The sequence below is a fragment of the Salvia splendens genome, chromosome 9 (assembly GCF_004379255.2).
Source record: "Salvia splendens isolate huo1 chromosome 9, SspV2, whole genome shotgun sequence".
In the NCBI taxonomy this organism is placed as follows: domain Eukaryota; kingdom Viridiplantae; phylum Streptophyta; class Magnoliopsida; order Lamiales; family Lamiaceae; genus Salvia; species Salvia splendens.
In genome coordinates, this window is record NC_056040.1 from 11,226,969 (window position 1) to 11,249,843 (window position 22,875).

Genomic DNA, 22,875 nt, shown 5'->3' on the forward strand with positions numbered 1-22,875 from the left:
ACACCTCTACACTTTGAGGTATTTGTAGGATGGTTTCATTCATTTCCACAACTCATAAGGAGTGATGTCTTTTTCTTTGAGTGAGATTTTGTTTAGGATATAGGTTGCTGTCAAGACAGCTTTCCCCCACATGTGATGGGGCAATCCTGAACTCAGTAGTAGCGCATTCATCATATCTTTTAAAGTTTGATTCTTGCGTTCTGCAACACCATTAGATTGTGGTGAATATGGAGCAGTTGTTTGATGAATTATACCACTTGCGTTGCATAACTCCTCAAACGGGGCTACATATTCGCCTCCTCTATCACTTCGAATCGCTTTGATTTTACAACCAAGTTGATTCTCAACTTCGTTCTTATAATTTTTATATGCTTCAATTGCTTCATCTTACTTCTTAAAAGATAAACATAGCAATATCTTGTGCAGTCATCTATAAAAGTGATAAAATACTTCTTACCACCTCTAGTTTGCACAAACTTTAAATCACACACATCAATGTGAATTAATTCAAGGGGTTTTGTGTTCAGTTCAACTGAGTGAAACTGTAACTTAGCCATTTTTGCTTCAAGACATATTTCATATTTGTCTTGGGTATTCACTTCATTTGCCTTTAGTAAATCTAAATTTACTAATCTTTTAATTGCGTTTTGATTTACATGTCCCAATCTACAATGCCACAAATTTGAGCATTCGGTCAAGTAAGAGGAGGTAGATGCTTTATTATTATTACCCAATGGCGTTGGGACAAGGCGTGTTGCCACTCTAAGCTTGAAAAGTCCATCGGTTACATAACCTTTTACGAGTGACTTTCCAAACTTGTACAATGCAAACCTATCGGACTCAAATACAAGTTTAAACCCCTAATTAACTAGTATTGATCCTAACACTAGGTTCTTGCGGATGTCCGGGATGTTCAGCACATCCTTCAGAGTGATTGTGACTCCGGGCGTCATCATGAGAATCACATTGCCAATGCCGAGGACTTCGGACGATGCTTGATTCCCCATGTTGATCTTCCTTCCTTCAATAGCAGTGTAGGAGACAAACTTGCTTTTGTCTGAGCAGACATGAGCAGTAGCGCCGGTGTCAATGTACCAGCCACCCTTGTTATCAACAAGGTTAACTTCTTCAGTGACCACAACAACGAGGTCACTTTCATCTCAGTCTTTGAACTCCTTCTTAATGACATGGCCAACCGGCTTCTTCTTCTTGCTGCAACAGTCTCTAGCAAAGTGGTCAGATTTGCCACATTTGTGCAGTCGTCTTCAAACTTCTTTGCAGGCTGCTTTCCCTTCCCTTTGTCCTTTTCATTTGAACGACTTGGGCGAGGGCGTTTGTTGGAGGGACCGCCCAGCTCCAACAGGTTGGCTTTTGCTTCTAGTGGGCTAAAGCCCTTAGCATTTTGGTCGCTTTTGCGCACATCAGCTTCAATGCGCAATTTCACGATCAAGTCTTCAAGATTCATCCTCTTTCGCTTGTGCTTGAGGTAGCTCTTAAAGTCCTTCCAACTAGGAGGAAGCTTCCCAATGATCGTACACCTTATAAAGTTGTCGGAGAAGATCATCCCTTCAGCCACGAGTGCGTGGATGAGCCTTTAGAACTCTTGAACTTGTTCCATGACGGGTCGAGAGTTGACCTTTTTGTAGTCCAAAAATTTGGCTACTACAAAATTCTCAGTACCTGCATTATCGATAATGTACTTCTTTTATAAGCTTTCCCATATTTCTTTTGATGTGGTTACAACAGAGTATACATTGTACAAACTATCATCTAAAGCACTTAGAATGAATTTTTTTACAAAGATAATCTCCTTTCCGCCGAGCTTCATAGTCCGCCATGACCTCGATCCTTGTCTCTTGATCACTTGGAGCGGGTGCCTCATTTTCCGTGAGGAAGTTCGCGACGCCCAATGTTGTTAAGTAGAACAACATCTTTTGGTACCACCTTTTGAAGTCTGATCATCCAAAATTTGGTGGCTTTTCGGCAGTGGCATCATTCTTGGTGCCAGTGATCCCACACTTGGTCCATGAAAAGAACTAATTCCGTTACGCCCGAAGGAGCCAACAATTTGGTTGGGCATAGAGCCCGTCATGTTCGTACTGGTCCCTAATGAGCCAATACCCGTGTTGAACACGAAAGTCCCAACACTCGATCCAATAAAGGATCCGATGGAACCACTAAAAGTGGAACCAACCGATCCACTCGAGGTGGATCCACCAGTGAGCCCAAAGGGATTCGTGAACCCCAATGAGGTTGTTGATGAAGAGGTAGTGAACCCGGGAGTGGGAATCATCGTCGAAATCGACGACGTATTGACCGGTGTAGTAGTCGACATGATGGAAGAGATGGCAGCGGTGGTGGTGGCCGGAGTGGTGGCAGCGGCGGTGATAAATTCAGTCGACATCTCCAGCAAAGGTGTTAAGTTTCGAAAGTTTTAGTTTCACTTAAGTCTAAATTCCTTCAAATGCAAGTTATATCTCATCTTGCGATTGTTGGATTTTTTGTATTACAAGAGATAAACATAACTGTATACAAGGTGCTAAGTTTGCAACCGTGAAAATTCAACTAGAAAATGGGACAATCACACAATTTTATATTGGTATAAAATATTTGAAATCTACATACATAATTCAAAAAAAATTATTTGTGTTTCGTTGTAGAATACAAAATGTTTATCATTATTTTATGTTTATACAAAATATTCAATTATTATTTTATATTTATAAAATCTATTATTATTATTTCATTTCGTACATCCATTTTTCTTAACATTTCTTAAAACCTGTGCCGCCAAGAAATATTTCATTTCGTACATACTGTGTTATTTTCATCTTTTCTTCCTTGTCAAGGAAGGAGGGACCTGGGTCTGCGTAGAAGTCTTCGTCGTTGGAGTTTTTGTTGCACCCCGAGGGGTTAAAACAATCTCTATTCAGTTTTTAGTTCATCCTTTCCGTAGCTTAGTTGTTTTTAATGTTTTTCTTCTAGTTGCTACTCTAGTTACCTTTCCGTTGTTGATCGCTCTTTAAATTCTCGTTGGAAATTTTGTTTTAGTTACGTTTGTTGAAGATCTTTTATGAAATGGAGTTTTTATGCAAGTTGTGTTGGATCTGATGTTCTCTGTTTTGATTGCTTTTGTTTGATTTAGTTCCGCCTTATTTATGCTTTCTCGTAGGTAGATTTACATTTTAGTTCGTCAACTTGCATGAGAATAGATTAGAGACTTTAGATCTGTTTTCTTTACGTTGATTTCATATGGATCTGTGTTTGATTTTTTTATTTCTGTTTTTATGTTTGTTGCTCTGTCTAGATCTGCTTTCGTAGTTTTATTTAGCTGCTTAGCGAAGAAGAAGGTAGTAGTTTTTTAGTATCGCAGTCTCTGTCACCTTTTCGATATTTACAGCTTTTTAGTAGTGCCCTTATTTTGTGTTAGTGGTCCCAAGCGCTTTTACCTTTCCGTCCTTAGCTTAATTGATCAATTTACCTTTCTCTAGTTATGATGTCTCTAGTCTAGCTTGATCAGTTTAGTTTAGTTAGTTGATCAGTTCCCTTTTCAGTAGTTTAAACTTAACCCACTAAAAAGCGTGGCCGCAGCCGAACCTCCCCGAATGTCTCAATCCCAACTCTACTCGCATCTGTCCCTGAGGGATTCGACCCTTACTTTCCTTTACTAGTCTATAGTATTGTGGGTTAAGGTCTTGAAAGCCCTGAGTCTTTCCGTTCACACACCCAGCGACCAGTAGTCATCAGTCAGCTTGAACCGTCTATTGTCTGACCTGATCAAGTTGCGCATGCTCTACATGTTTTTAATTTACATGTGAACTCTGAGTACTTAAGTTTAGAAAAAGCAGCTTTCACATATTTTCGAAGTCAAATTTTGAAAAATATCCTTGAATTTTCATATTTTTGAAGAAGTAGTTTTATATCAATACAACTTACTACATAATATGTTAATACAATGCTTGTACAATGTTAATATGAAATTGTGTTGACATTGTCATGTCTTCATGTTGATGTATTTCATACACTATATTGACATTGTGTTTCCAAATCCTAAATTTTATAGTAGTTGTTATTATCATTTTAATATTTAAAAATGAAAAATGAAATTACATTGCAAATTATAGACCACAAGATTTCTAAAATATATGGTCTTAAATTAGTTATAGTGAGCAATTGATCACATCTCTATCTAAACATATATACATAATATATTGAATTAAAACGTGAATACATTTTTTTTAAGAGTATAATTTATCTAAACATATATACATAATATATTGAATTAAAACGTGAATAAATTTTTTTTAAGAGTATAATTTGTACAAACTTCAAATAATTCGTACTAATATAAAGTAAAGTTTCTGTATGTATTATAGGGTGCAATTACCCCTAAAAACTACTGATGAATCGGCGAATTTTCGATGATGATGAATGCTCGTAAAAATAAATTACGACACAGAGAATTTTACGTGGTTCGATTTACTGAGGTAAATCTACGTCCACGGGGAGAAATGAGGGCAGGTTTGTATTGCTTGATCTGCGAATTACAGCTTACAACACAGACTTGCTATATGATTATTTCTCTAGAGAGATTCTAACCCTTGTCTATCAGATCTAAGTCCTATTTATACATTGAACTAAGATCGTGGCTTACATCATCACTCTAGGTCGTGGAGGTCGTGTAGGTCATGGCCTAAGATCGTGGCCTGAGTTGACGCCACGTGGTAGTGGGTGTGTTGGAAGTTGTGGAAATCCTGCATGGGTCCACTAACTCCTTGTTCGGTCGAAAACTGAGACCGAACTGCTTTGGTTGCCGATCTGAGAGTAGAGCTTGATGCCGACCTATGAGCAGAGCTTGATTGGTTGGCTTTTGCCGAGCTGTAGGCTGAGGCCGAACTCTTACTGAGACCGAACTGCTTTGGTTGCCGATCTGAGAGTAGAGCTTGATGCCGACCTAAGAGCAGAGCTTGATTGGTTGGCTTTTACCGAGCTGTAGGCTGAGGCCGAACTCTTTGGTAATGCCGAACTCCTCCGAACTCTTTGGTAATGCCGAACTCATACTCTTCCTTGGGCTTCGGGCTGATGGGCCGTCACTGCTGTTGGGTTTGTTTAGTTCGTACCCCATCACTACCCCCCCCGAAAGACGAAGTGAATCACTTCGGCGAAGCGAGTCACTTCGGCATTCTGGATAAAGGTACGGGGGAGGCTGACGTCAGGGGACGTGCCTTGCATGTGACTGCATTAAATGCGACAGTAAAATCCGGCCGTTGAATCCTGAAAAGGTGGGATTCGAAACGGTGCGACGATTTTGAAATCTTCGCCGAATCTGATAAATACCTCCTTTCTTCGTCATTGAAGCACTTTTGCGACTGCTTCTTCTGCACTCTCTCTTTTTTGCGAAAATTCTCTCTCCGCTTTCAAGAACTTCTTCAGACTTTCTCCACCTTCAAAAAGTAAGAAAAATGTCTTCTTCTTCTTCTTCGGTGTCGGGTAGCGGTAGGAAAGGGGATAAGGGGTCTTCTAGCCGGAAAGAATCCGGGGAGAAGACCGTAGAGTATTTTCACAGTATCTTGAGTAAGGATACTGTGATATCCCTTCATGAAAAATACTCTTTTCCTGGGGGGAAAGCGGTGGTTCCCGATGATGATCATAGGGCTAACGACCCGCCGGAGGGTTATGCCACCGTTTACGAAGCCTGCTTAGAATGCGGGCTTCGTTTTCCTCTTCCCCCACCTTTTGTAGAGCTTCTTGATTTTTTTCAACTCCCTTTAGGTCAGGTGACTCCGAACTCTTGGAGGCACTTATCGGCTTTTGCTGCCGAACTGCGTAGGCTAGATAAGGATCTGTCTCTGAGGGCAATCCTTAATTTTTTCCAGTTTAAAAGGAAAGGATCTTGGTTTTACTTGATCCCCTTACAGCCTTTTAGGGCCTTCTGCAAAACCAAGTGGCCGAAATGGCAAAACCGTTTCTTTTTTTATAATAGGACTTCGGCTCCGGGCTTTCCTTGGAGAAGGCCGAAGTCCGTGATTCCCCATCCTCGGTTAGAACCGTTGGCCGAGCTCGAGGGCGAGCTCAATAAGATTCCTATGATTAGGAAACAGTATTCGGAAACTGAGCTCGTCAAGGGCGACCTCGTGTTCAATATCTCGTCTTCGGACGAAGAGGCCGAGGGTGAGGATTTCTCTTTATCTTTATGCTCTACTGCTTTAACGAAGAAAACTAACCTTGTTTTCTTGCTTTTTGGCAGTGTTCATGCTGAACAAGGCTACCCGAAAATCTTCGGAGTCCAAGGAGCCGGAGAGAGAGAAGGCTACCAGCTCGGCGCCTGATGCCGAGAAGAATCCGAAGAGGCAAAAGACCTCTTCGGATCCAAAGAAGCCGGAGTCCACTTCGGCAAGTAGGAAGGGGAAGACCCAGAAGCCCCCGAGAGCGCCAGAGAAAGACGTGGTCTTGGCGCCTCCTTCGGAGCGTATCTGTGAGCCATTTTTATGGCCCACGGACTTCGCCGAGGTGAATTGTCTTCTTGATTCTTTGGCTTTGCTTCTGTCCTGTATTTTTGGTGCCCTCCGTTGACTTTTTTCTTTATCCATTTTCAGAGGAACGATATGCTCTCCAAGCTCGTCGCCGTCGAACTCTCCAAAGCGTCCAACGACTATGCTGAGATGCAGAGGAAATTGGCGGCTGCTTGTCACCGGGCCGAGCAGGCTGAGGCAAACTTTGAGAAAGCCAGAGCTGCTAGGATTTCGGCCCAGGATGAAGCTCAATTCGCCAAAAACCAGCTCGTCATCCAGCGAGAGCAGACGAAACGGAGGGATGCTGCCGCCGTGGTCGCCCAGGGAGAGGGTCTCCGTGCTTTCGTGGAGAAACTCTTTCTGAGCCACCAATTCTCGGCCTTTGTCGGTGATCTGGTAAGGCTAATTACCGATAAGGGCGAGCAGGGGCCTGAAGTCGTCCTGCCGCTGTACGGCCGAGAGATAGCAGCTCGGCTTCAGAATCTGCCGCTCCTTGAGGAGCTCGCTTCATCCTCGGTCCTGCTTTCTGCAGACCGAGTCCGGAGTTGTCGAGCTGATCGGGACGAGAACCTGGAGGCTATCTTTGCCTCCGTGGGACCCGTTTCACCCGCTTCGACTTACAACGGAGAGGGTGAGGCCGAGCCGCTGGAGCGGGAGGCCGAAGTCGAGCGGGCCGGGCATCCGGAGAAGGAAGCCGATCAGGAGACGCAGCAGATCGGCTACGGTGGCGCCGAGCAGGCTGAGGAGAGCAAGGAGGCAGAGGCTGAAGCTGAAGCAGATAAGGAGAAGGAAGCTGAACCTCACCGAGAAGGTGGAGACGAAGCTAGCGAAGTATGACTTCGTCTCCCTTCTCTTAGTTTAGTTTCTTCCTTTATGTAAAATGGCCTTGAAGCCCTCCTTGTATAGAAAAATTTTTTTCTTATGAATGAAAAAATTCTTCTTTCTGCTCTTGTGTCTTCGTATAGCCTTTCGTACTCTCTTACTCCTGTTGTGGTTTACTACCTGCTCGGTAAGCTGAAATGCCGAACTGACGTAGCTGCTTTGTATTCTTAACTCTCAAGGAGCTGGAGGTACTTCACTGGAAGCGGCTGTACTCTTCGGCTTTAGACGAAGCTGAGAAAAGAGCTATGGCCGATCAGACGAAGAATGGCGAGCTTCTGGCTCGTTTGGTGAAGCTGGAGGCCGATAATAAGGACTTGGAGTCCGATAAGAAGGATCTGGAGGCCGAGCTGAACACTGCCGTCGCTGAGAGGACTGCGTATGAGGATTTTATCTGCAGGCGTGGGGGAATGACCATCTCTGAAGTTCAGGAACGAGTTGACGAACTGTGGGAGGAATATAATGTACTCCGTAGGAACAATGTGCTGGAGAGCCCGGCTTGCCAACAAGTTGTGACATCACTGCGGCGTTGGGCTTCTCGGTACAACATTGTTCTTTCTCGGCGCCCCTCCATAGAAAGATTCCTTCGGCATATCGTGCCAACAGATGCTCGCACTCCAGATCAAACCTCTGGTTCCCTTGTTCAAAATCCTACTCCCAGTCAACAACGAACTCCGGAACAGCCGGAAACGTCGAGACGAGAACGGGCTCAGGAGCAACCGGAATCGTCAAGACAGGGACGGACTGAAATTCGCCGAGGAGTTGTGACTATGAGCGAGCAAGATCAGCAGATGCTTATTGCAGAGACTCTTCATCGCCGAGGTGTTAGGACTTCTCGGGCTCGGGGAAGAGGCGTTGGGTCGAGGATAGCATCTCGTCGACCTGCTTATTCTTCATCTGCTCGGAACAACCGAACTCGGCTTCCAGAGGATTTTGCAGATAGGTGGCTTAACTTCAGCAACCCTGGACAGTAGAATAGTCCTTTGTAATAGCGTAACGCCATCTTGTAGGGTAGCGGAGTTGTGTGCCGAACAAGTTTTGAAAATGAAATTTTGTTTTCGCTTCTAACACTGTATTTACAGCTTAGCGAAAAAATTTCATCGTACTTGTCCTCGGTCTTATGAAGTAAACTTCTTGGACCGGACTTGGTCCTTGATCTGATGAAATAAACATCTTTGACCGGACTCGTCTTTGGTCTGATGAAATAAACATCTTTGACCGGACTCGTCTTTGGTCTGATGAAATAAACATCTTTGACCGGACTCGTCTTTGGTCTGATGAAATAAACATCTTTGACCGGACTCGTCTTTGGTCTGATGAAATAAACATCTTTGACCGGACTCGTCTTGTGTTCTAATTTGGCGATTTTTGTCGCCGGGATCGAACTTTCCCTTGTCCTAATTCGGCGAGTTTTATCGCGTGGATCGGACTTTCCCAGTTAACCGAAGTGGTCTTATGCAGTAAACCTCTTTGACTAGACATGGTCGTCCTCGGTCTTATGAGGTAAACTTCTTTGACCGAACTTGGTCCTTGATCTGATGAAATAAACATCTTTGACCGGACTCGTCTTTGGTCTGATGAAATAAACATCTTTGACCGGACTCGTCTTTGGTCTGATGAAATAAACATCTTTGACCGGACTCGTCTTTGGTCTGATGAAATAAACATCTTTGACCGGACTCGTCTTTGGTCTGATGAAATAAACATCTTTGACCGGACTCGTCTTTGGTCTGATGAAATAAACATCTTTGACCGGACTCGTCTTTGGTCTGATGAAATAAACATCTTTGACCGGACTCGTCTTGTGTTCTAATTTGGCGATTTTTGTCGCCGGGATCGAACTTTCCCTTGTCCTAATTCGGCGAGTTTTATCGCGTGGATCGGACTTTCCCAGTTAACCGAAGTGGTCTTATGCAGTAAACCTCTTTGACTAGACATGGTCGTCCTCGGTCTTATGAGGTAAACTGCTTTGACCGAACTTGGTCGTCCTAATTCGGCGAGTTTTATCGCGTGGATTGGACTTTCCCTTGTCCTAATTCAGGCAAGTTTTATCGCGAGAATCGGACTTTTGTTGCAGTTCGTTTCAGACGAAGTGCTTGATTCTTAAGCAGAATTGTGGTCTTGTATCCTCTTTAGAAGCTTTGACACACAATCGTGGGCTTGTTGCAGCTCGTTTCAGACGAACTGCTTGTTTAAGCTGAATTGTGGTCTTGTATCCTCTTTAGAAGCTTTGACGCACAATCGTTGGCTTGTATGTTCTAAAAAGGGGATCAGCCTTTGAAGAACGAGATACCTCAGTTTTATTTGTAAGAGACGACACTCACATAGACACAACGCACGTAGAGACAAGAACAAGTAAAAAACAAAGAAAACACATAAGACTGACTGACCGGACTGTCTCTTACAAATGGAACTTTTTGAGGTTGGAAACGTACCATGTTCGGGGTACTTGTGCTCCTGACGCGTGAGTCAATTTGTAAGACCCTTTGCCGAGGACTTCTGACACCCGATATGGACCTTCCTATGTGGGCTCGAGTTCGCCCAGCTTTTCTGCTCGGCTTACTTCGTTGTTTCTCAAGACGAGATCTCCCACTTGAAATTGCAGCTTCTTCACCCTTTGGTTGTAATACCGGGCTACTTGCTCCTTGTACTTGGCTGCTTTTAGGCAGGCCAATTCTCTTCTTTCTTCGGCAAGATCTAGTTCGGCTCTCAGTCCATCACCATTCATTTCTGAGGAGAAATTGAGTTCGGGGACTGGATATGCCGATCTCAACCGAATCACGGCTTCAGTGCCGTACACCATCGAGTTCGGCTCCGGTGTGACTTCGGTCATTTCGCCGGCCTCTGATTCCGGCTGCTGTGATTGCTATGCTGGATGGTGCCGAACTGATTGCTCGGCACTTTTAAGCGCAATCTGCGAACACACTTGCTCTTTTTCGATCACCTCGGATGACCGCTATCTCTCCTTTAGTGGAGAAGGTGTTCGGCGAGGATGCCTCTGATCGCTATGACCGGGCTTCTTTTTGTCTTCTCTGGATGAGCTGTCTAAAGACCGTTTTCGACGGTCTGCCTCATCGGCACGAGAAAACTTGTCCGCAATGTCCCACATCTCTTGAGCTGTTTGCGGACCGCACTCCACGAGCTTTCTGTAGAGAGCTCCGGGCAGGATTCCATTTTGGAATGCCGAAATGACAAGTAGATCATTGAGATTATCTACTTGTAGGCATTCCTTGTGGAATCTCGTCATAAAATCGCTGATCTTTTCGTCGCGACCTTGACGTATAGAAAGCAGCTGAGCCGAAGTGATCCGGGCTTCCGCTTTCTGAAAGAACCTCCTGTGGAAAGCATCCATTAGATCTCGGTAGGATCTAATGCTGCCTTGGGGGAGGCTATCGAACCACCTTCTTGCGTTCCCGATAAGCAGTTCGGGAAACAGCTTGCACATGTGGACCTCGTTGAGACCCTGGTTCGCCATGTTATATTGATAGCGTCCCAAGAAATCATGAGGATCCACGAGTCCGTCATAGGTTATCGATGGAGTTCGGTAGTTCTGTGGTAGGGAAGTTCGGGTAATATCGTCCGAGAACGGAGTCCTAAATGCTCCGTACATGGCGAACCCGACATTTCTTCGGTATGGAGGAGATGGAGTTCTCCTGTGATTCCGGTACCGAGGATTCTTTCTTCTGGAAGACATGATACTACTGCGGTAGTGACTGTCTCGTATGGAGGGAGAGGGAGAATCCGCCGTTTTCGCTTCCGGCTGCTTTTGGCTTCTCTGCAGGAAGGTTAAGAATTCCTCCTGCTTTTCAGCCAAAAACAGCTTGACAGCCCCGTTCAAATCGGGCTGCTGGGAAGACTCGGTGTGACGGCTTTTGGAGCGGCTTGTTCCTCCGCCATGAGAACTGGTGGTGGATTTATCCCTAGGCTGTTTTCCAGACCTATGGGATGGATTGGCTTCCTCCTGGTTCTCACGGGCAGGAATACGGGTACTCTGCGATCTGGTATGCATTTTTTGGGTTGAAAAAATGGTCAAAAATTCGCTTTATCACAAATTTGGTTCTCTGCTTCCCACAGACGGCGCCAGTGATGAATCGGCGAATTTTCGATGATGATGAATGCTCGTAAAAATAAATTACGACACAGAGAATTTTACGTGGTTCGATTTACTGAGGTAAATCTACGTCCACGGGGAGAAATGAGGGCAGGTTTGTATTGCTTGATCTGCGAATTACAGCTTACAACACAGACTTGCTATATGATTATTTCTCTAGAGAGATTCTAACCCTTGTCTATCAGATCTAAGTCCTATTTATACATTGAACTAAGATCGTGGCTTACATCATCACTCTAGGTCGTGGAGGTCGTGTAGGTCATGGCCTAAGATCGTGGCCTGAGTTGACGCCACGTGGTAGTGGGTGTGTTGGAAGTTGTGGAAATCCTGCATGGGTCCACTAACTCCTTGTTCGGTCGAAAACTGAGACCGAACTGCTTTGGTTGCCGATCTGAGAGTAGAGCTTGATGCCGACCTATGAGCAGAGCTTGATTGGTTGGCTTTTGCCGAGCTGTAGGCTGAGGCCGAACTCTTACTGAGACCGAACTGCTTTGGTTGCCGATCTGAGAGTAGAGCTTGATGCCGACCTAAGAGCAGAGCTTGATTGGTTGGCTTTTACCGAGCTGTAGGCTGAGGCCGAACTCTTTGGTAATGCCGAACTCCTCCGAACTCTTTGGTAATGCCGAACTCATACTCTTCCTTGGGCTTCGGGCTGATGGGCCGTCACTGCTGTTGGGTTTGTTTAGTTCGTACCCCATCAACTACATTTCCATTTTAATGCAAGAGTACAATTGTCGAAGAACTATAGACTTAAGAGCATCCATAATAGTGGACTAGCGACCGACGAGCCGCTCGTCTGTCGCGCTAGTCCACTATTGCGACCGGCTAGCGGGTGACGGACGAGCTCGACGGACAACCTCTTGTTCGTCGGATAGTGCGCTAGTCCATCCGCTAGTCTGCTATTGTGGGCTCCCGACGGACTAGCGGTTTTTTCGATTTTTTTTCAAAACTCTATATATACGGCTGATTGCACTTCATTTTTATTTGCACCACTTGTATTAACGAGTTTCATATTTATAATGTAATTTGTGGAAATCATTGTTTTTTTGGTTGATTTGTACTTTTTCAATTGTTTTTTTATTTAATGAAAATATGATTGCATTCCCCCCGTATTCGTGTCGAAATTTTAATTCCGTATATTTGTTAATTTTTTATTTTGTTTGTTGGAATGTCCTAGTGTTTATTATACAGTGGGATGTTCTATTAATGTGGCAGTGCAGTGACTAGTCCCAATAACATGACAGGAGGTGTTTTTGGCTAGTGCGCTGGATATCCGCCGTATTGTGCATGATCTAAGTTACCCGAGCAATATTGGCAGATTTATCCAATAAAAAACAAAAAAGAAATAAAAACAAAACAGCGACATCACACACCTGACACCACTACCCCTCATCTTTTATTGGAACTCTCAATTAAACACTTTCTCCCCCAATTCAATCGCAGGAGCATTCAGAGCATCTCCAATGCGGGCGTAAAAATCGCGACGCCGATTCTGACGCCGAACCATTGGAACCGGCGTTGGCGAAATCGGCGTTAAAATCGGCATGGCCATGCCAATTCACGCGATGACGCCGGTTCCGACGCCGATCCTCACGGCGCCATTGTAGGACCCCTATTCGGCGTCAAACCGGCGTCAGATTTTAAATTTTTTTTTTTTCGAAAACACTATATATACGCGCTTTGAACAGAGACGAGGACGGCAGCGATGAGTGATTTTGTTTTACTTTTTAAAATTAATGTACTTTTTTAATTTTTGTACTTTTTAAAAAATTTTTGTATTTTTTTTAAAAATTAATGTACTTTTTAAGTTTTAATATTATTATTCGAATTTTCCGTATTTGTCTCGTAAATTAAATTCCGTATGTTGATACGAGTGTAAATTAAATTATATAATTGTTATTAGTGATGTGGATAGGTAGTGTGAAGGCTATGTGAGGGCTATTTGATGTCCAGTTGATGTGGCAAGCTGATGTGGCAGAAGAATTGTAGTGCTGATGATGTGGCAGTGTGAATGCTATGTGAGGGCTATTTGACGTCCAGTCTTACCGGAGATGCTCTCAAGAAAGATGCCATTTTTTAGATGGGTTTTCCACGTTTTCGTCGTGATAGCTATTGTAAAGCTCCAGTCTTTGAGCTGCAGCAGCAGCAGCTTCTCGTTTAACCAGCAGCAGTTGGACAGGGTGTTGAAGCTCCCCGGCCAGAATTTCAACGTGAGCTTCGCGCACTACGCTGGCTACATCACTGTCAATGAAGAAACCGGAAGGGAGCTTTTCTATTGGTTCTTTGTGGCCGAGGACGACCCTTCTTCCAAACCTCTCGTTCTCTGGCTCAATGGAAGTCGTTATGTAGCAATTTTCTCTTTACTGTGTGTAAATTGTGGGAAGCAAAAAAGTGATTATGATGTTGTTGAGAGGAGAATGTAAATATATCATCGTGATATGCTTTTACTGCACTTTTTCATCTTGTTGATGTTGTTGTATGATCTTGCATTTTGAGTTCTGTGTTGAGTGTTGACTCTTGTTGGAGTTTTAGAGTTTCTTGCTAGTTTTTGATATTTAGGCCTAGGTAAAATATGCAATTCTCTCTTCATCTTGTGGGTGTGTGTTTGTGTAAATTATTAGTATCATTTTTTTGGTGGATGTAGTGATGATGTTGTTGAGAAGAGAATGGAAATGGATGTGATCTAGGAGTATATTATATGCTTCATCTTCTCGATGTGATTATGGGACTTGCATGAATTTATGTTAAAATACAAATTATGAATTTTGTGCTTAAATTTCCATTTGAATATTGGTGTTAATGTTTTGAGTTATATGTGATATTTAGGGCCTGGGTGTTCATCAATTGCCTATGGGCTGGCTGAGGAAATTGGACCACTGCATATTGTGAAGGATGGGAAAACCCTTTATTTAAACCCTTATTCTTGGAATAAAGGTAGATCGATATCATCATCTTCTAGTTTTTGTTTGGTTGTGTAGACGAAAGCAGTCAAGTTAATCTTCATTTGGATTGTAGATGGCCACCTAAAAACTGTTCATTTTCATGATGCTTTCGATCTTTGCAGTTGCAAATATATTGTTTGTGGACTCTCCTGTCGGAGTTGGTTTTTCGTATTCAAACACTTCCGCTGATTTATTGAGCAATGGTGATAAAAGAACTGGTACAGCTTCTTCTCTTAACTTCCATCACATCATATTCTGCATATTTGATGCAGCATCTTAATGGCAATCTCTGTTCTTGCAGCTGATGATAACCTAATATTTATCGAGAAATGGTTAGAACGGTTTCCACAGTACAAAGGAAGAGAGTTGTATCTCACAGGAGAGAGCTATGCCGGTAGGTTAATCATTCTACACTTTCCTATATAGAGTCGAGGGAGGAGCAAAGCAGAAATTTTTAAATGAGCATGAAATGTCAATATATGAATTCCTTTCTCTGTGCAATTTCTTATATTTATTTGTTGGAAATCGAGATCGGAGCAAAAACGAAATGGAACAACAAGAACACGAGGATATACGTGGTTCGGCGTAAGCCTACGTCCACGGGAGAATAACGAATCGATTTACTTCAATCACGATCAAGAACTACAATCATACAACAAGATTACACACTCAAGAACAAGCTACTCCCTCTTCGCATATGAACTCATATCACACCGAAGACTATACAAGCTAGTTCCTCACAAAGATAGTGTGTATCTCTCACTCTAGCCATAGATTGTTGTTATGATCCCTCAGCTGATTTCTTTCTCTCGTTTCTTCTCAATGAGCTCTTTGGATTACGGCAATATTTATAGGGAGTGTAAGATAGAGTAAGATCAGTTGGTGTAACTGATCTCCAACTGCTCCATGCAACGGCTTCTTGCTCGTTGTAATTGATCCTTCTATTGCCAACCTCTAAGTGCCTCCGTTGAACTCATTGATTCATTGGAGTGTTTGTATCAGCTCAAAATACTCTTAACAATCCTCCACCTTTTGAGATGATACAACACTTCTTTCGATCATCTTGTTCTTTGTCGATCTCATGTCCGAGTAGCGCCAATCTTGACTATTCTTGTCAGCATCCTGACTCCGAGAATCATCCCCAAATCCTCCTTTATCACTTCCTTGATCAGCCACAATGCTCCCACCGGACGATCGCCTCCACCGGACGATAAAACCTCCACCTAATCTGAATCTTCCCCGTTCAGAATTGGAGTTGCTGATTCCTAGAGATATCACACATCCCTCATAAGTGATAACCGAATTTCTGTCAAGATTATTACCACTTTCATCGCTTAAGATGACACGGCTGTTGCACCTCTCCCACGGACAATTCAACAAACGCAAACAAAAATCTTGAAGTAAATAACATGGTTGTTGCCCCTTCGGGATCCTCCTCGAATCGCTAACGATCACGACGTCGTCGACGTTGCTCTTATGCTTCTTCGCATCCCTCAAACACTTCTCCACTGGCCTTCTCGTCCGCAGCTTCCTCCACCGTCTTAATGATTGGCCGGGATGTAGTTTGCATTGACTTCTGGGCAAAATTCTCCTCAAATGGAATCAACTCCGCCGGATCGAACCACCCATAGCTGCTGTCCCCAAAAACACCTAGACGAGGCCTTCTTGCTTGCCTATCCGGATAGAACGTGGAACAAGAATTCTTCATTCTCAATCGCAATTCTAGAATCACTCACATTACTGATAAACCTAGTGTCATCTGATTCATCGTCGCCAACTCGACCAACTTCCACATTCGAAACTACTGTGCCAAATTCGAAAGCTCCGGGGAAAGAAATATCACTCGCAACCGGCGATTTTATCTTCTTCGACGGTGTCTCTTTCCCATTGTAGCGGCGGTACCACCTGGTCGTCGTTGCTGGAACTCATGAGCGACATCATCACAGCCCCTGCAAACTCTCCAAATCATCGAAAATTGGAAAACACATTTCTCTCCCGAATTTCATCGAACACCTTACGCGCAACCACCATTTCCCAAGCACAGAGAGAATCGTGGCCAGCATCCTAGCATTCAGCGCTTACCAACAGCGAAGATTCATCCACTCGTAAACCTTCAACGCCCTCTGCCAGCTCGACCGCCCATTTTCGACGTGCCTAGCGATCACTATCATCCAAGTAAGCACATTACTCTCCGGCATTTCGTCGAACACCATCATTGCATCATCCAAGAGGTATGCTCCGCCTCTGATCATCATCTCATCAAGGCTCTTGTGGCCTTCAATATCCATCAACATCATCATGGGCCTCGGAAATGAGTTGCATATCGCCATACTCGATCCCATTATGGACCATCAATATGAGCAACGATCATTGAGCGAGCTACACCAACGATCACCAAGAACTTCCCTCTTTCTTGATCGATGAACCCTCGAGCTCTCTCCACAATGAATCGCCAATGCAGAAAACTTCTCAACAATATCGCTCAAAGCTGCACGAACCAAAACCGACCACACCTTCGTCCCCTTCAACTGACGTGATCAAGAACGCAATCTCCTTCTCCAAGACTGCTGCCCATCCATTTTCAAACTGATCTCTGACTTCTTCCAACGATTCTCCTCTTTCCCACAGACGGCGCCATTTGTTGGAAATCGAGATCGGAGCAAAAACGAAATGGAACAACAAGAACACGAGGATATACGTGGTTCGGCGTAAGCCTACGTCCACGGGAGAATAACGAATCGATTTACTTCAATCACGATCAAGAACTACAATCATACAACAAGATCACACACTCAAGAACAAGCTACTCCCTCTTCGCATATGAACTCATATCACACCGAAGACTATACAAGCTAGTTCCTCACAAAGATAGTGTGTATCTCTCACTCTAGCCATAGATTGTTGTTATGATCCCTCAGCTGATTTCTTTCTCTGGTTTCTTCTCAATGAGCTCTTTGGATTATGGCAATATTTATAGGGAGTGTAAGATAGAGTAAGATCAGTTGGTGTAACTGATCTCCAACTGCTCCATGCAACGGCTTCTTGCTCGTTGTAATTGATCCTTCTATTGCCAACCTCTAAGTGCCTCCGTTGAACTCATTGATTCATTGGAGTGTTTGTATCAGCTCAAAATACTCTTAACATTATTGCTGTTACTTTATTGATCCAGGGCATTATGTTCCTCAACTCACTCATGCTATTGTGAAGCACAACGAAAAACACGGAGTAGAAACTATTAATCTCAAGGGTTTCATGGTATCCTCCTCTTGATGTTTTAGAATGTTATGTGCTTGTGTGAAACCAATAACCCTGAAATAGGCCTCTGCGTTCAGGTTGGAAACGCTCTGACGGACGACTTTCATGACCATTTTGGGGTGTTTCAGTTCATGTGGTCCGTTGGCATGATTTCAGATCAGACCTACAAGCAGCTGAATGTCAAATGTGACTACGAGTCGTTCGTGCACACTTCAGAGGAATGCATTAAAGTCCTTATAATCGCTGATCAGGAAATTGGGGACATTGATATGTACAGCATCTATACGCCTCCCTGCACGGCTAATTTCAGCAGATTAAGCCATCTTCGGAGAAGCAATACTGTATGTGTTCACATATTTTGCATTTTCCTCTAGTTTTATCATATTTGGATTCTTAATTGTATTTATTTTATTGAGGTTTTAGAAGGTTGGTATTCTCAGAAGACCATATGATCCATGCACAGAGAAGCATTCGATTCAATACTTCAATCTCCCTGAGGTTCAAGACGCTCTTCATGTTCGTAGCAGAAACTCCCCTTGGGAGACTTGCAGGTACGAGATCTATGCAAACTACTAGATTTTCCTTTTGATTCATTAAAGACAGTTATATTGTGATTGCAGTGACTAGGTGAGTGAGAACTGGCATGATTCGTCTCAATCGGTTTTGGATGTCTACGCTGAGCTCTTGAATTCGGGACTTCGTATCTGGATGTTCAGGTTTTTCTATATAATTCTGCAAATCTATTAGAACAGAATACTTAACATGCACAAAGGGAACTATTTTACTTTTGAATCTCCATATTTATGTGAAATAGAACAAATATCAGATATGAATTCATCAAGTAGAAGATAGCCTAGTTTATATATAGCTGTGTTCAATACCATTGATTATAACTTTGTTCATCATCAGCCAGATCATAACTTTGTTCAAAATTGACTCCATTCTTTGGCCTAATCCTCCATTTCACAATATTTGTGTATCAGTTACAACATGCCTTTCCATTTCTTGAAAAAAGAGTAATTCTTATACAATGTTCCACACCTTGACAGTGGTGACACAAATGCTGTGATTCCGGTGACATCAACCCGTTACAACATAGATGCTATGAAGCTTCGTACAGTTAGGCCGTGGCACGCTTGGTATGATGATGGCCAGGTCAACTTTTCTATCTTCACCTCACCACCCCCCTCTGATTCTGATCAGTCAGTGATCAACTTGAATATTCGCTGTGTTTGGCAAACAGGTAGGCGGATGGACAGAAGAATACGAGGGACTGACATACGTGACAGTGAGAGGAGCCGGCCATGAAGTTTCCCTACATAAGCCGAAGCAAGCTCTGACACTATTCAAGTCGTTCCTATCAGGGAAGTCCATGCCGGAGATGGAGATGGAGCTGGTGAGCGATATGTAGTTGGGACGTGCCTCCCTCGTTGCTAATAATTCTAGTGCTTCATGAGTAAACTTTCCAGTTTTATGCCTTTTCTCCATATGATCTGCACAATCAGAACACTTATGCTTGCCTGATTACAAGATATTGAGAGAGAGGACATTCTTGTTATATGTATACATTATGTACAAAAGAACTATGCAGCTGCAACCAAAATCCACAATACAAACCACAAAAATCTAAAATCAACGCTTCAATGAGATCTGCAGATAGATCCCAACTTCCATCACAAGGTCAGAGCCAAAAGGAGAGCATTTCCTGCAACGCAATACAGGAGATTTATTTACTCAGAGCTTCAATGGAGAGAGGGAGCGAGAGAGAGAGAGAGTACCTCGGCTAGAAGAGCCATAGCCAAGGATGGCTCTTCTTCTTCTTCTTCTTCTTCTTCTCTAGTAGAGAATGCTTTTGTTGCCTTTAAACTCCTGATATCATCATGCAACAAATTCACCTTTTCAGATATCTCATTCAACAAGTTCAGTTCGTCTCTGTTAGTGGTACTACATTTTACTGGTCTGTCATCTTCAACAATCTCTGATCTCAAACCAACTTTACTCAGCATCCTATGAAACTGAGCCGTGCTTGTTTCTGGCGGTGCAACAACCAAACGACACTCAACATCACTCACTTGGCTCGACTGCAACATCATATTGAGCCACTTGGGCTCGTCTCTAGCACACAACTTCACAGCCTCTGGCAAAACGACATTTTCTCTTTCAAAATTCTTGATTTCATCTTTCTCCATCAGTTCACACCTCCCTTCAACTTGTGGAACTTCAAACACGTCATGAGTGCTCGTTGAACAAGAATTATCAGCAGCAGCAACACAATCTGAACTCTCAGCCTGACCACTACCATCCATCATCTTGTTTGGTTGACACAAACTGCCCTCATTCGTGGTGGGATCATACAAACTCCCTCTACTCACACGAGAAGACAAGGACAAAGAGGGAGACCGTGTCTCACTCCTCCCTCCTGCAATCTCCTTCACCTTCTCATTCAACCTCCTAATCTTCACCCAATAGCTATCGATCTTTTTCCCCGAATCCACATACATTTCCTCAACCGTCTTCCCCCTACATGGCATGCGGCTTGTCTCCCCATTGAAGCCGTGATCAACATAACCAATCCTCAACAACTTATACCTATAAGCCTGCACTAGATAGTCCAAAGCAGCCACCTCCATTTCCTTCTGATAAACTGCATCTTCAACCATGGCTAGAGATTCCTCAGCGTGCCATATCTTCTCCTCCGCAAGCCTCTTGTAATGCTCGGCCTCCATCTTCACCGCCGCCTTCTCCCCCTGAAGCCGGAGGATCACAGCCAGCGCCTCGCTGGCAGCGGAGGCAGAGGCCTCCCTCTCTGCATCCAACTCATTGTAGAGCTTCTGCAGAAGCTCCTGCTGATCACATAGTGCATCTTTTAGAGCACAAATCTCAGACAAAGCATCATCATCATCATCACCCATCGGATTCCCAGACATGAAACACTATAATCTGAGAATCAATACAGAATTTTCAACAACTAATTCAAGAATTAAAATTTATGGCAGTTTATCTATATTAGCCCATTTTCTTCACGATTGAGGCAAGCCCATATTCAAGAAACTCAAAATATTTCAATGGCATATATCTTTGAAACAAACCAAAAAAATAATTCTTACCTAAAGGTCTGCAGCAAATGAACTGAATTGTGAGGATGGTTAGAACATAGTTTGAGCATGAACAGGAAACAAGCCAGCCCAAATCTCTTCTCTTGAAGAAGAAAAAGAAGAAATTTGCAGTTTTGGTCAGAAATAGTAGTATTTACAAAGTTATACGCCAATGCGTATCAAATGCGTGTGTGAAGTGTGAAAAATAAATAGAAAGCAATAAGATTATCAAATTAGTAGTATTTCCATTTTCCAGTATAAAGCTGTTGAAGAAAAAGAATCGGAAAAAAATGGAAACTGTAACTTGGAAGAAAACGAGAGGCTTTTCTTGTAACGGTTTATTAATTTGTCTTCATAGAACTTCTGTTTTCCAGTTTCATCTCTATTTCTGTTTCCCATACTAATTTTCTTTTGTTTCTCAACATTTCTCATATTTAAGAAGAATTATCCAGGTTTAATTACTCGAATTAAATTTAGCAACATAAGTAATGAGATATTTCCATTACATGAATTGGATTGGTGAAATCTGATATGAATATATTGTGTTGTTTGTCAAATAAATCAACAATCTATAGAGTTTGATTGTTTAATTTTTCATTATATTAATTCGAACTGGATTTGGCTTTAATTATTTGACTGATTTATTGCGATTTTAAGCCTGCCTAAAAAAGGACAATTCATTGATGCATTTTCTGAATCATGTCACAAGCCTGCATTAAAAAGGACAATTTTTAATCCAAAATTATTCTATCCATGGTTTGAATGGTTAAAAAAAATCCTTTATTGTAATTATTCTGTAAAAATAAATTAGAACAGTTTTAGTAAGATACTGACTCAGCCTTAATTTGTTCGGCCAACAAAATTATGTAATACTATAAGTTAATGCTGGGCCACATTAATATAAATAAATCTTTTAAAGTTTATTTATTTTCCTACGTCTGATTTCAGAATCCCAAATCACGTTGCCGGAGGAAACATCGTGGCAAGTAAATGGAGTAATCTTTTGAGTAAATGTTTCTCCTTTGGGATAAAAGATTTTTGCTAACCACTAGTGATTTTGCTGTTTATTTTATGTTATTAATTTTCACATTTGTTTGGTAAATTAAATAAGCCAATGTATCGTACATTAATTGAGTATAGATATTAATACTCGGTCACAAATTGTGTACACCGGCTACAATTATATAGTAGTACTCCGTACTAGTAATTAATACTACTATATATGTAAGATTATTTGCTAGCATCAAGGTAATTATTTAACGTGTGTTATGCAGAGTATGCATAAAGAAAGACACCGAATATTATAGAAATATATTTTAATCAACGTGACACCACCATAATAAATAAATAAAAGGGCCTTTTTGTGGCCTCCATGGGGCTTAGGAGCCGAATTTCGTGCAAAACTTTGATATGATTATGCTTTGAATTTGACATTATAGTGCATTCTACTTTGTAGACAGCGATTTTTATTGTTATTTTTTATACACTAATTAAAAGAAGTAATTGATTGATTGATTGATTGAATAAAGGGACCCTTAATTTAAATTAATCCAATTAGAGAAAGTGAAATATTATTTAAAAATGGTTATTCCAACGTATAATTATTTATTAAAACCGAACAAATCTATATTGATGAGTATATTAATTAATAGTAGAATAAAAATATATAAGACCGTCTCAAACAATCTAATCACAGTGAAGCATATTAAAATTAAAGCCTGAAGAAGTCATGTCAATTTTGTTAATATTAATAGAGGCAAAATTATGAATGGCGGAGTACTATTTTAGGGTGAACAGTATACCTTAATTCAAACAAAATGACAACTTTTCTTATAGTATTATTTATTTCTTATTTCGGATTTTATTTTTATTATAATACCATATGATTTAAAAGAAAAGGTTATTGCATCGACACTGAAAACTTGACTACAAAGTAATATGCATATTGGAAAAAATTGTGGTACATGAAAACAACTTCTTACCAAAACTTACAAATTCGAAGAAGCCATCGCTTTTTACGATAAATTAAATGAAAAAAAAACATAACTAACAATCAAAAGTTTTAATAACAACATCATTTT

General features: G+C 42.1%; 1 protein-coding gene and 1 pseudogene across 3 annotated transcripts; one reads left to right on the forward strand and one right to left on the reverse strand.

Annotated features, from left to right (window-relative positions):
• Positions 1-13,568: 13,568 nt before the first annotated feature.
• LOC121746447 lies at positions 13,569-19,110 on the forward strand (annotated as a pseudogene).
• On the reverse strand, positions 18,463-21,152 carry LOC121746448. Of its 3 annotated transcripts, XR_006039028.1 has the most exons (4): positions 20,807-21,151; positions 19,478-20,639; positions 19,317-19,404; positions 18,463-19,192 (listed from the first exon to the last, which is right to left on the reverse strand). XR_006039028.1 is itself a non-coding variant. In XM_042140286.1 (3 exons), the coding sequence occupies exons 2-3, from the start codon at positions 20,624-20,626 to the stop codon at positions 19,381-19,383; spliced, it is 1,173 nt and encodes a 390-aa protein (XP_041996220.1). In that variant the 5' UTR covers positions 20,627-20,632; positions 20,807-21,152; the 3' UTR covers positions 18,463-19,380. The 3 variants fall into 3 exon arrangements, 2 of the variants coding, with proteins under 2 accessions (XP_041996220.1, XP_041996219.1); XM_042140286.1 differs by having other exon boundaries at positions 18,463-19,404; positions 19,478-20,632; positions 20,807-21,152; XM_042140285.1 differs by having other exon boundaries at positions 18,463-19,404.
• Between the last annotated feature and the right edge of the window lie 1,723 nt (positions 21,153-22,875).